Source organism: Gambusia affinis, linkage group LG01, assembly GCF_019740435.1.
Source record: "Gambusia affinis linkage group LG01, SWU_Gaff_1.0, whole genome shotgun sequence".
Classification (NCBI taxonomy): domain Eukaryota; kingdom Metazoa; phylum Chordata; class Actinopteri; order Cyprinodontiformes; family Poeciliidae; genus Gambusia; species Gambusia affinis.
In genome coordinates, this window is record NC_057868.1 from 17,712,048 (window position 1) to 17,725,788 (window position 13,741).

Consider the following 13,741-nt stretch of genomic DNA (forward strand, 5'->3'; position numbering starts at 1 on the left):
AGAGACCTGACCCAGAATCTTTCTACAGTAAGTAAAACTGGCTGTTCCTCAGTCTGGTTCAGTGTCTTGCTAAGCAGTTGATGCACGACTGAATGATGTCACTATAAAAAGCATTCTAGTCCTTGTTTTGTGGTGATATTTGTTACACCTTTAAGTTGTTCACTGTTAAAATGTTAGAGAAAGGAAAATAGCAATGTCATACACTTAAGTTAAAAATAATGAATTAATTCGGAAAATGACAACTCTTGTGGCTGAGCTCCGATCTTATGTTTTTTTTTGAGAAGGCAGTAGCTTAATATTAAGAAAAAAAACACAGTTAAACCAAAATGACCCATTTCTGCTGCAAGTTTTAACATCATTCCTGCTTCCCCCCATTCCATCCACCGTAAAATCAAGTTGAGAAATCTTTCAGTGCACCTTTCATTGAAATTTGTTTGCTCCTCCTCCTCATCCTCCTCCTGTTTTAACTCAGGCGCCCGGTGTGAAGAATGCGCCCCAGGTTACTACGGCAACCCCTCTCAGCCGGGAGGGCGCTGCCAGCCATGCCAGTGCAACAATAACATAGACATGTCAGACATGGACGCCTGCGACAGGCGGACGGGGGAGTGCAGGAAGTGCCTTTACAACACAGAGGGCCCCAACTGTGGCATCTGCAGGAGTGGATACTTTGGAGATGCGTCCCGACGCAACTGCAGGAGTTTGTAGCAGTTTTCTAAAACAAAATCTGTCCAGAAAAGAAAATGGATTGTTTTATCGACAGACTGTTGTTTATTTCTTTATTGTTTTCTTGTTCAGAGTGCATATGCAACTTTTTGGGCACGGAGCGGAGCCAGTGCATGGAGCGTGAAGACTGTGTGTGCCAGCGTGCCACGGGCCAGTGTCAGTGTCTGGCAAATGTCGTAGGTCTGTCGTGCGACCACTGCGCCCCCAACCACTGGAACCTGGCCAGTGGGAATGGCTGTGAAGCATGCAACTGTGATCCCAACAACTCGGTCACATCCTCCTGCAATGAAGTAAGTTAGGCATGGAGCTAAGCACTGTGCTAAGAAAAAAGATGGAAGGAGGAGATCCTTTGATCTGGAAGGAAATGTAAAGTAAGTTTAAAGTCCTAATAGTTGTGTTACTTTTGCTTTCTGTCCCACAGTTTACAGGGCAGTGTCAATGCCGAGAAGGGTTTGGAGGAAAGACCTGCACAGAATGTGAGGAGAACTTCTGGGGAGACCCCCGGACGCTGTGCAGAGGTCAGAAACATAACGATTCAGTATCTTAGTACACATGGTCAGAGCTGCAGCTAGGTATTTTAGCACAATCTGCAGATGTTTTATTCAACCGCTCAAGCCAATTTTATGTAATATTTAAAAAAACACAAATATACAAAAACTTCGAATTATTTTTTTAAAATAAGAAAATAAACGTAAATGTTATTGCCAATGTTAAAACTGCTTGTTTTCGCACCAATTAATGATTATTTGATTACTAAATTAATTTCCAATAATCGATTTATTACAATTAATCTAATTAATTATGGATTCTGAGAACCCTGTTGCAGAATACACTGTTAATGTTACATTATTCCGATATCTTTTATTCATTGTGTCAAAAAGCAAAATAATCTTTGCCATTACCATTCACTAGTACTTGACCGTACATCTCAACTGCATTGTCAGTGTGTGTGTGTGCGCAAGTGCAACAATCATATTGTAAAGGACAATATCATTGGAGTTGGCTAATACATTTTAAGAGCTCTAAAGTTGTATTTCTCATGCTAATGATATATTTAGCCAGACATAACTGACATGGCCAAAAATGCTTAAGGTATATCACAGGACAAAGGCTTGTCAAAATAGCACATTTTTGCCAGTCAATAAATTGGCCCAGAATTTATTACGATAATTTTAATGGTATAATAATGCAAGCGCCAATAGTCTTTAAATTCTAATGAACATTTTTTCGCTGGAATTGGAAGACATTTAAAATATCCAAAATAAATAAACAAAGCAACAAATAAAATTAATTACAAAGTCTCAGTAAACCAAATTGTCCTTCAATAACTGGCTAGTTGAGACCAAAGCACCAGACTGAAGACTTTTATCATCCAGTTTCAGGTAGAAAGAGAGAGAAAATAGAGAAAAACAATAAATCATGCAAATGGAAATTACTGAGCTTGTTTTTTTATGTGATTAATTGATTTATTGTTTATTGCGACAGGCCTAGTAGGAAACATAGATTAGAAAGATAAAAACAGACCAAGATTATGTCCATTTATATATTTCTTTAATATTAAGCAGTCCTAGCATTAGTCCTCTTTTCTCTGTTTTCCCTCTGTAGCGTGCGACTGTGATTGGCGTGGGATTGAGACGTCTCAGTGCAACCGCGCGACCGGCCACTGCGTCTGCCGGCAGGGAGTGTCGGGCGTTCGTTGCGACCAGTGTGCCAGAGGTTTTACCGGCCAGTTTCCGAACTGCCAGCCCTGTCACCAGTGTTTCGGGGACTGGGATCGGATAGTGCAGGTGCAGCTCTGATTGAAAAAACGACGGAGTTAATCCTCAAACAAATACTAATTAAATGTGAGGAATTGTTGTTTTCATTCTTATCATCAGGACCTGGCAGTACGCACCAAGACTCTTGCGGAGCGAGCCAATGAGATTCAAAGCACTGGGCTTATTGGACCTTATGAGAAAACCTTCAAAGACCTGGAGGCGAAGCTGGCTCAAGCTCAGGCCATCGTCAACGCAAGAAATGCCACGACTGCAGCTGTGGCTACTCTGATGGCTCTTATTGAGGATCTCAGGTACTTCTGCTTCACTCCAATACATTTTAATTCATTTATTTTTGACAGACAATAAAAGATAAAAACTGAAATAATAACAAGACAAGTAGTCATGCCAATTGACATGCAATTTTACACCTCTCATACACATTAATATACAATCATTTAAGTCTACACATGCCGTATAATACACATCTACATTAAGTGACACTTAAACCTCACATTATCATCATGGATGGTAGAATTATTTACATATTATTAATCAACAATATAAATTTTTGTCTTTAAGGCACTCATCCAATAATTACAATGACCATTGTAGATAGAAAAAAAGAAGTTGTAAATTTCTGCTGAAAAGTCAAACACTTTCCAGAAAGAGCTGGAAATTTCCAGGTTTTTTTCTAGAGGATTTCTGAGATTAATCTCAAAAAGTTTTTCTTCTTGCAAATTTTTTACTTTTCAAAGTCAAGATGTTTTAACATTTGGAGCTCAAAAATGTCCTTGTTTTTTTGTTTTTTAGATAATTTCTGAGTTATTTATGTGAAAATTGATTCCTTCTCTTTTTTTTCATTCTACACTTGCCCTAACACATCGCTGTATTTTCCAATCAGTTCATTTTTGTACAGTTTTTTTAAACTGGCTCATATGTGTAGCTTGTAGCACACTGATACACTGAAGAACATTGTTTCTTAAAATGTCCTTCTCCTCTCTGTCACAGTATGAATAATTAATGTAAAGATACAGAAAGCTGTCATTCATAAGTGCTGACTATCGTTATAAGGATAAAAAAAACTCCTCTTATATTATTCAACCTTGTTGTGTATCAAAGAGCACAAATTGGTGAGACAACCGAAGTCCTAAACCACGTGGAGGGAGATTTAACAATCATCCAGGACCGAAACTCTGATGCAAGCAAGGAGCTGAATACTCTGGAGCGGGAGGCTCGAGAACTGAACCTCACATCTGAGCAGCTAAAACATCAACTGGATATCCTGAAAAACTCAAACTTCTTAGGTGGGATGAAGCAAAGCTCAGACCAAACTGTTGTGTTTTCCATTTCTAACACGTACCTCAACTGATTTGATCCCTTTTCTTCCTCCAGGAGCGTATGACAGCATCCGCAGCTCCTACAACACGTCTCGAGATGCTGAGCGACGGGCCAACCTGTCAACCACCACCAAGCCTAGCACGGTCAGTCAGTCGGCAGACACTCGCCGCCGCACCGAGCGCCTCATTGCTGCAAAGAAGGACGACTTCAACCGGAAGAACTCGGCAAACAAGCGGGCGCTGGGGGAGCTGAAGGCCCGAGCCCAGGGTCTGGACATAAAAACGCTCAACCAGAAGGTTGGGTCCATCGCTTTGTTCTTTGAAGCACTGCTTTCAAGTTTTTGACACCACCAGATGCTTTCTAATCCCATGCACTGTTATTGCGCCACATCCCCCCCCCCCCCTTCCTTCCTTCTCTCTCTACTCACTCACTCACTACTTCCTCTTCTGAGAGGGGAGATGTGGTACCAGCTCTCCATCTAACGGGTTAATCGAGTTTCCTAAATCTGCTGAGATTTACCCTGTCCAGAACTGAAGTAAACTCTGTTTAAGCATCGAGAAACGATTGGCCTGGTTTCTGACGACCTCCATCCAGGTGTCCCACCCTTCTTCCCCCTGTGAATTAGCCAGACTGAGCAGCCTGCAGCCAACTAGTTTCACAGAGCACACCTGTTAACGGTCGCTCGTTCTCTTTTATTACAATTTGCTCTTGTTACTGAACCAGGTAGGTTTTAGTGACTAGTAGTCCCAAGGATGATGTTTTAAATTTGGGCTATCAGGAACCAATAAACATTTTTCACCTCTTCCTCTCCAGAATCGAACATCATAGCTATTTTACAACCATCAAAGAACTTTAAGGTGACTCATTAATTGAATGTCCACAACATCTTTTAGATTTTCTTGATGCTAAATATTTTATTAGTAAGGCAATTTTGCAAGGGTCAGTACAGCTTAATTCAGTAGCAGAAATAATCAAATAAGAAAAATCAATCATCTAGTCTATCTTTCCCTAATGCTGACACTGAGAACTAAAAAGGGAACCTTTGAGAGAGACGGACAGAGTTTGGCTTTTCGAACCCCAGACCTGGCCTGATGATGAAGGAGATGCAGGAGGAGGATGTTGGTCGACGAAGGCAGGGATCTCTGTAGGCCTGATGAGCTTTCTTCTCCTCATGGATGGTGAGGTCACACAGGACTTGGGTGCTGGCAGAAAGGAAGGCATCAGTTCTTCTTCTTTGTCCTTGTCTTTGTCTTTGCCTTTGCCTTTACCTTGGTCTTCATCTTCGTCTTGTGGTCTGAACCCAGCTGATGAGAGAAGTGCAATTTGAAGCCACATGTTGCGGGGCAGACGGGTTGGTCCCCATGAACAGGACAGTCTTCGGCTCTGTGGCCCCGGCTCTTCTTCAGCTGCAGAGTTCTTTGTCCATCTCGATCTTGGCTCGAAGCTGCCTGGAGGATCCAACCAAAGTTTCCTCTTTTGCACCCACCTTTTATAGGGTTCATCCACCCTTTTGGTTCATTTGCATTGGCTAGCACTGTTGCTGTGCTTATTTCATTGGCTACCTGCTTGGACAGATGATCTCATCTCCATCACTGTCTTAGAGACATTGTGTCCTGATGTCTGTGTTAATGTCTCAGGTTGCTTAACAACCTGTTTCCAAATAAGGCGTTGACCATCTCTGCTCTCCTGTTAGTTCCCCTTTTCCCCTTAACCTTTCACCTACTATCTACCTCCAACACATCAGTGATCTTTAATTGCAGTTACCTCTTTTACACCATTTCACGTTCAGAGTAAAAATCACATTTATAACTTCTGTAGCTTCTCTGATTTATCAGTTACTCTTATTATAATCTTAATGTGAGTTATTACAAATGTTTTCTGTAAAGAAACCAAGAATAATCCATGATTCTTATTATTTGATATCAGTTACAGTTACTTGTTTTACTTGTAAGAGTTCCCACTAATGTAAGTGTAAGTGTAAGTATTATTACAAGTAAACCAATATTAATATAAGTATTTTACTTTGAATCTTATCCAATTACTCACAATATTTAGATTTCTTTCTTTAAAACTTTCATGCTAAGTAATAGTCTGAACTATTTTTATAAATCTGCAGGCTGGAAACTTACTTCCTCTTTTTCCAGGAAACTGCTCTTCCTGTTTCATGACTCTCTCTGTCTTGACTATGATTTCTTATGATTAAATAGAAAAAAGTAGAATTAAAGCAAAGTTTGCAGGAGACAGAAACAACACACACAACCAAATTGATTTTATTGACATTTAAGTCTAATGTTGGGTCTAGATTTTACTTGAGTAATTAATTTTAAAGATAACTTTATTTATTTTTACTGTTAAACTAAAATCTCCAGCATGGGGAAGTGGGATGATCTCGGATTTTCTTGACAGCACCGATAAATCGGCCCGATTTCATTCATTTTTCGGCGATCAGCAATTTGCCAATTGATCTTATCAAATCTCAGCCACCGTCTAATTTCTCTCTGGCATGAGAGAGGGATGACAGATGGACCCGCCCACCAGGTCACGTCTGCACGTGTGCAGTTAACAGTCGATCCATCATTACCAGTTTAGCAATCAAAGAATTGGTGTTGACCAAAATCTGAATTGGCAGGGGAGGTATTTTAAAGACCAGTGATCAGCCAAAAAATTGCAATTAGGACATAAAATAGCTTTATTTGGTTTCTTAGACTCCTAAATAATTCCAACTAAAATAAAAATTTGGCGAATATTTTACATTTTACATTACTGACACAATAGACTTTATTAAAATGAGCTCAATAATTTCCATTCTGGTGATTACATTTTTCAGGGCAACTTTGTTTACAGAAACATGATAAATCATTTTATTTATGGTTTCTTTTGTTTGTGGCTTTTATTTCCGTTTCATGTTTTGGTTGTTGTTTCGTTTTACATAGTTCCAGTGTTATTTCTCCCCCCACCGTCCCAAATTAAATTGGTCATTGAGAGAGCGAACTTGCCTTATTATGAGTATATTTGTTGAAAATAGTCTCAAAACATTATCGTTTATTACAATTTATCATCCAGTAAAACATTTTCTTATGTCAAGCATATATAACACCTTTAATCACTTTTTAATATTACATAAAAGTGAAGAAAGTTCAAATTTATTCCGGATTTGCTATAGCTTTGAAGTTCTGCTAATATCCTCTGTTTGCGCCGACAGATTTGTGGTTCTCTAGATGATGTTCCCTGCACGGAGAATCCCTGTGGAGGAGCTGGCTGCCGTGACGACGAAGGAAACCGTCACTGCGGAGGCCTGAACTGCAACGGAGCCGTGGCTGCAGCTGACAATGCTTTGGAGCGAGGCAAACATGCAGAGAAGGAGCTGAACAAAGCCATGGGGGAGATGCAGGAACTCTTCACCAAGGTAAGAGGCCAGCACATGATCTGCAAGCTGCACCAATCAGCCGATTTCACTCTCAGTCCGGCTACGTACAACTGATTTAAAGCCACACATGTTGGTTGATAACTTAAGTTTTCTGTCTGTGGTCATTTTAAAGAACCACCCTTTTAATTTAGTTTTTTTGGTTTTAAAACAAAGAAGAACTTAAAAAAAATCTATTTACAAAAAGTGGATTGATGCATTTTCTGGGATGTGAAAAATTATGTAAATAAAAAAAAACTAAGTTCACAACATAATGAGTGAGAATAAAATTAAGAAATATTGGTGATACTTGTGTCATTCTGTTGGGGAAATTCAACGCAGAATTTATTTTATGCAAAATAAAACACAAAAAGTCCCCAGCTAAAATCTGCGGGGTTTTTTATATGTATATTTTAAAATACTTTTTTTTTTTTTTTACTTTATTGTTTAACCAAATATCAAGACCCCAATCCAGCACAAAAAGATTTACAGAGCGTTGGAAATGTTGTCATACCTGCTGTGGAGGGAAAATGATTCCTGGTGTTTATTAAAAATCTGAAAAATTAGTATTCAATTTCTTTTCACAGCATTAACAGCTGCAAGTCTTTGGTGTGAGGTGAACTTCTGCCAGGCTCAGGTTCTCTACAGGTTCAAAATTTTGGGGGGTGGATTGCCATGTTTGTAGCTGCATCTAGCTGCCACCAGTGTGTTTCGCAGTAAGGACAATGTGTAGGGTTAGTTTACTCCCTATAGTGTTTGGTGACATAAATGAAAGTTAATCTTTTTCTACACATTTGCTGCTAGTGCTAAACTGCAAACTGGTTTTCAAAGGGCTTCATTTCAAAATTCTTCTTGCCGCTCCACCATGAAGATGAGAGCAAAAAAGACGTGATGAGATAAATGCTGTTCAGTCAATGAGTTGAGATCATAAATCTCATGATTTGATTATTGTCACGAGTCAGGGTTTTTGTTCACTAGAGCTCTCTAATGTCCAGCACAAGATTGAAAAAAAAAACTTGCTTCAGGTTCTGAATCAGAGCCAGAGATTTAAAAAGGCCCAAAAATGTAATATAGAAGGCCAGTTCTGTTCCAGGGGCTATCCTAATGAAGGATTCTTCATAAAATCAAGAAATTAGGCACTTAATAATACTGTCTTTGAACAAGAGTGTCTACAGTCAGAGGCTTCTTCAGATGTGCTACAATACAGACTGCTACAGGAGACCAGAAACTACAATAACTCTGAAAAATCTTAAATATGAGTGACAGCATTTCATTTCCTTTTGGGATCAAAAATGTTTTTTTCAGATTGAAAATAACACAGGACTTAATAAAGTGGACTTAAAGTTTTAAGATGATACTTTGTGGTAATATTGTAATAATGACAAAAGTGCCAGTAACTATTTAGTACTCCTTCGTTAGCTAACTGTATGGTTGTGACTGTATTTCACAGCAATTGTAGTCTCACAAACATAAATGTTGCTCTTAAATAGCATAACCATTTGTAATATAATTCTTTCAGACATCAGTCACATAAAGAAGTGTGATTTGTATCACTATCTGCACACATTAACTGTATTTAATCGTATTTTCAAGTTAATTGATATTTTTAATATTTTTATTGCACCAACAGTTGAGAAAACAGTAAAACTAACAATCCTGAGAAGTTTTGGTGGGTTTTAAATCTTATTGTTTGGAATTATTGTTGTATTGTGACAATAATTCAAATTTTTTTTTTTTTTTATTACTAAGACATTTAGCATGATAAATGATATGAAAAATGCCCACATCTATGACAGAATATTAAAAAGTTTAACCACTGTCAAAACTTTTGAAAGTACTTAATCCTAAAATGTCCACGTTTATATTTTTGGAAACTTTTTTTTCATTCAGGAAATCTGAAGTTTGCTTTTTCAGCAGGAATTTTTGTTCCTGTAATATTTGTGAAATTTCGTTATTGCCTTTCGGACTCTTAATTACTTACCCGTCTGTTGTGCAGGTAAAGGAAGCAAAGGCCAAGGCAGAGGAGGCTAAGGGTAAAGCCCAGGCTGTTCTGGATAAAGCCAAGGCCACAAAGAACAAAGTGGAGCACTCCAACAACAACCTCAGAGACCTGATCAAACAGATCAGGGACTTCCTCACTCGTCAGTCTTCGATAAGAGTCCACGCTTGCTGAATAACTGCAGTCGCTGTTAGTGCAGCCTCCTGTGCTGAGCCCTGACTCCCCTTGATCTCTTTACAGAGGAGGGAGCCGATCCAGACAGCATCGAGGCGGTGGCGAACCACGTGCTGCAGCTCTCCATCCCCGCTTCACCGCTACAGATCAGACAACTTGCCGACGAGATCAAGGACCGCGTCCGCAGCCTGTCCAACGTGGACGCCATACTGAAGCAGACGCAGGATGACGTTGAAAAGGCAGAGAAACTGCTGCTGGACGCCAAGAGGGCAAGGTAGTCGTAATGGAGTCCGATTGGTTTTGTGGGGGAAGTTTTTTTTTTTAAATAAATGAGCTAATTAACTGACATTTGTTCCTGGTTTCCTTTGAAGACATCGTGCTGAGGGGTTGAAAAGCACAGCGGAGACGGTGAAGCAGGCCTTGGTGGATGCTAAGACAGCCCAGACTTCAGCTGAGAAAGCCATAGAGAGTGCCAGGGCAGACATTAGAGACACTGAGGATCGACTGGCTGAGGTCAGCATCGTCTTGGTTCTGTTTGAAATGCAGAAGAAATGACAGGCATGGAGGATTTTTAATATGAATCTCACATTAATTTCATAGAACGAAATGTTCAGCAGTGCTGCTCGGTATTTACTTGAACACTACATAATGAGATGTTTAAAAAAAAAAGACTTAAAGCTGGGGTATGTAGCTTCTATTTAAAAAGTCTCTTTTTATATATTTGTTATAAGTGACACCATGTCGTGACAGTATGAGACAGAAAATCTGTGAAAAGATAGATGTCCTTCACATCCTCCAAGTGCTATCAACTCCGTCTGAAGAAATGCACTGGCAGGTCAAAAGCTTTTAATGCCTAACTTATTAAGACTCTGCTAATTTAGAAATTTAGTACATTTCTAAATGTGCCTACATTTAGAAATGCGTCTACATTTCTAAAAGTGCTGATGGCGAAGAAACAACTTCACATTTCAGGAAATCTGTTTTTTCCACTGTTATCCATCTTCATTGATTCAGTCAGTTGCCAACCAAAATTTATTTAAATTGATCTTATTGTGTAAACTATTGGTATTTGAAAAAAATATTATTGAATCATGTTAATTAATTGCAAAGCCTCTAATAACATGAAGTTCTTCTTTAAATCATATTCAACTGAAAATGATTCCACTTGGGTGGGCGGGGAGTATTTCTAACATTTCATAACTAATTAAAGGTTGACTATTTCTTAATTTTTATCTTGATATATATAAATCCTTTTTACACATGGGTCAGCACTTAAGGTTTTTAAATTTAAGTGTTTACATTATTGTTACTTTTGGTGTTTGCTGCCCCCTGGTGGTTACCAGTTATTTTTAGCGTTTTTAAAAGAAAACAATGTGCTCAAGTATGTCAACGACGACTCAGCCAGGTGAGCTCCATTAGAGGCAAATTGTGTGTGATTAAAATATTCTTTGCAAACTCTTATTCTAATCAGATTGAGACAGAAACCTCCAACAGTGAGAAGAACCTGGATGATGCAATGGGTCGCCTCGGCACACTTGAACAGGAGATCAATGAGCTGAAGACCAAGCGAGCTAACAACAGCATGGCAGCAGCCCGAGCTGAAGAGACGGCCACCATGGCCCGGGACAAGGCAAACGAAGCCAAGCAGGTCTGTGTCTGACTACACACTCCTAGTGTCGTTTAAAGGGGCAGATTTACATAAAATCAACCTTTTTGAGCTTCATATCATGTTATAATGTCATTCCCACAACAAAGACATACAGTGTGTCAATTAGACACACCTTCTAATTGAATTCAATTAGAAAGTGTGTCCAAACCTTTGGTCACACTTTCTACCCCAGTCTAGCCATATATTGTTAAATATTAGTAAATATTGTAATTACCAATATCTAACACCTTGGATGGAGTAGCTTGCCAAAATATAACCACTGTCCTCTTGGGGATTAATAAAGTATATTCTGTTCTATTGTATTCTATTTAACAATCCACATTATACACAGATTCTAGACGGCCAGCTGACAGACAAATTCAACGAGGTGCAACAACGAGTGGACACTAAGGCCAAGACCGTGCGGGACGCCAAGAAGAAGGCAGAGAGTCTCCGAGAGGAAGCCAAGGAGCTCCTCAACGATGCTCAGAACAAGCTACAGAAACTAGCAGGTGCTACTTTAGCTGTAGAAGATTTGCCAGTGTTTCAAGAAGAAAATGGAGCACATAGTTAAATAAAAGTGACATTTCAAGGCTAAAATTGTTTTTCTTTTTTTATGGTTGTTGCAGAACTGGAGAAAAACTATGAGGAGAACCAGAGGAAGCTGGAGGGGAAAGTCCGACAGCTGGACGGCTTGGAGGACAAGATGAGGAGCATCCTCAACGACATAAACAAACAGATCCAGATCTACAACACGTGCCAGTAAACGAGCCCCTCCAAAACCGCAAGGAAAGATGTCCACTACTGTTAATTTACGTTAGATATATAGAGACATGGTGCTAGGCTTTCAAGGGAAAATAAAACACTCTGCAAGCCAGTATCCATTTGGTGAACCCAGTTAGTGTTTTCCATTCAAATGGAAATTGCTAATTCATATATTAAAAAAAACATGATAACGGCCAAGTATGTTAGTTTGTCAATGAGTACATATTTTACTCGCATTTAGCTTGTGGTTATTACTGTTGCTTTGAATTTGGAACACTACTTTGAATGTTTGCATTTGAAGTTTTCAAAACCAACATGTATTATTCCACAGTTCACTGTAGAACTAAGAGTGCCATTTTTGAAACATCATAACAACAATTTGGCTGCAAACGGCTATGATGCTCTGGACCTGCTTCTGCTCCATAGGTGCATTACACCATGAAACCCATTGAAATGGCTAAAAGATCTTAAATAAAATTCAGCTCAACTCCTCCAATACACTGAAAACAGTTTGACATCGGGACTTCCAGAAGGACGTTGATCTACGATATTTGGCCAAACCAACACAGAAGTGGAGCACCAGATCCAAAATCCATTTTCCATAAACGTCCAAGGCCACAATCCTCCAGAAACCATGTGGGCTATTTAAGAGAGAATGGGTACCCATAATCGTGCTACTTTTTTACTTAAGTAGTGAAATACTGATTTTAATAGTGCCTTATGCTGTCAGTATTGTGGACATATATATATTGGCATTGTGCATGTGAGCTTGAGTTTTGCAAAATATGACTAGTGCAAATTTTTTTTTTTTTTTTTTTTTTTTTTTTACATATTTCAGTAACAATGACTGGTCATTGGCATTGGAAACACCAAAGGTACCTTGTTAAGTTTTACAGTTCTTTGAATAAAGATGAATATGAAGTCATTTCAGATTTTTTTGTCTGTATAAATATTCTTCCATGATGGTTGTTTTTACTGGTCTAACATGCACGTGTTCCTCTCATAGTCCTCCAGCCAGCAGCATCCCATCTGAAGAGCTGAGTCAGCTTTTTATTAGATGTGTGTTAGAAAGGTAAAGACGGACCAGACAGCAGGGTGACATGACAGTCAGCATGCAAGCTCATATTAACACCAAAGAAGAGGAGATATCTAAACATTTTGAATTGCTTTTCCTGAAGGTATCTGGGATTAAAGCAAAGTCATTAGAGCAAACTTTAACTCGCCACAAACCTGCATTATTTTAATAAACATTGGCCTCATTGGCCTGCTGCAAAAGGGACAAAACTGTTTTCTAAAAATAGCTCATGTCCAAATGTAACTAGTCTGAGTCAGCTTGCCTGTTCATGTGACTATATTTGCATGAGCCCACTCCTATTCAGGAAAGGTCTGTCAGTTTGCTAAAAGTTAGATAACGTATTTCTTTACTTCTGTACGGAGAAGTTCCATTTAAAGCTCTGGAACTTTAAGTTTCGATTTTATGTGACAGATAAGATAAATCTTTACCTTTCTCATTTAGACACAAATTTTTGTCCATTCATTACAAAATTTCTTAGGTGGTCAGCTTGAACTGAGAGTATCTGAACAAAAATTTTCACGTTTTGCTACAAATCCTCCATTAGATTTCTGGTCAAAATTTTAACTTCTAAAAAATATATGTGCTTTGATTTAACAATATCCCATGTAATTTAAAGTTCCTATTAACTCAGACCATTTTTCAGTCCCTCGGGTTGATGCTGCCATGTTTGGAGTGTTAAAGTTGCTGCATAAAAAAATGTTTTTTTTTTGTTTGTTTTTTTACATATTTGTTAGAAGTGTCATGCCTTGAAAAGATCAAACACTTCCACCTCATCCCTGAGCTACAACTGCTGTCTACAGAAATGTGCCATTCCTAATCACAAACAACTATGAGAGCCAGAAGGAGCATCTTAGCGCTG

The 13,741-nt window shown here is 38.8% G+C and overlaps 1 protein-coding gene across 2 annotated transcripts in view; it reads left to right on the forward strand.

The window, feature by feature from the left end:
* Positions 1-12,737, forward strand: part of lamb2 (laminin, beta 2 (laminin S)) — a 52,940-nt gene extending 40,203 nt beyond the window's left edge. For both annotated transcript variants that reach the window (XM_044106517.1, XM_044106429.1), the window contains 14 exons: positions 473-697; positions 796-1,013; positions 1,145-1,241; positions 2,329-2,510; positions 2,601-2,791; positions 3,600-3,784; positions 3,873-4,114; positions 7,021-7,224; positions 9,218-9,362; positions 9,461-9,668; positions 9,766-9,907; positions 10,866-11,042; positions 11,395-11,554; positions 11,672-12,737. In XM_044106517.1, the coding sequence (XP_043962452.1) occupies positions 473-697; positions 796-1,013; positions 1,145-1,241; positions 2,329-2,510; positions 2,601-2,791; positions 3,600-3,784; positions 3,873-4,114; positions 7,021-7,224; positions 9,218-9,362; positions 9,461-9,668; positions 9,766-9,907; positions 10,866-11,042; positions 11,395-11,554; positions 11,672-11,808 (2,513 nt within the window). In that variant the 3' untranslated portion in view covers positions 11,809-12,737. The remainder of the gene's footprint in view (positions 1-472; positions 698-795; positions 1,014-1,144; positions 1,242-2,328; positions 2,511-2,600; positions 2,792-3,599; positions 3,785-3,872; positions 4,115-7,020; positions 7,225-9,217; positions 9,363-9,460; positions 9,669-9,765; positions 9,908-10,865; positions 11,043-11,394; positions 11,555-11,671) is intronic.
* The last annotated feature ends 1,004 nt before the right edge of the window (positions 12,738-13,741 follow it).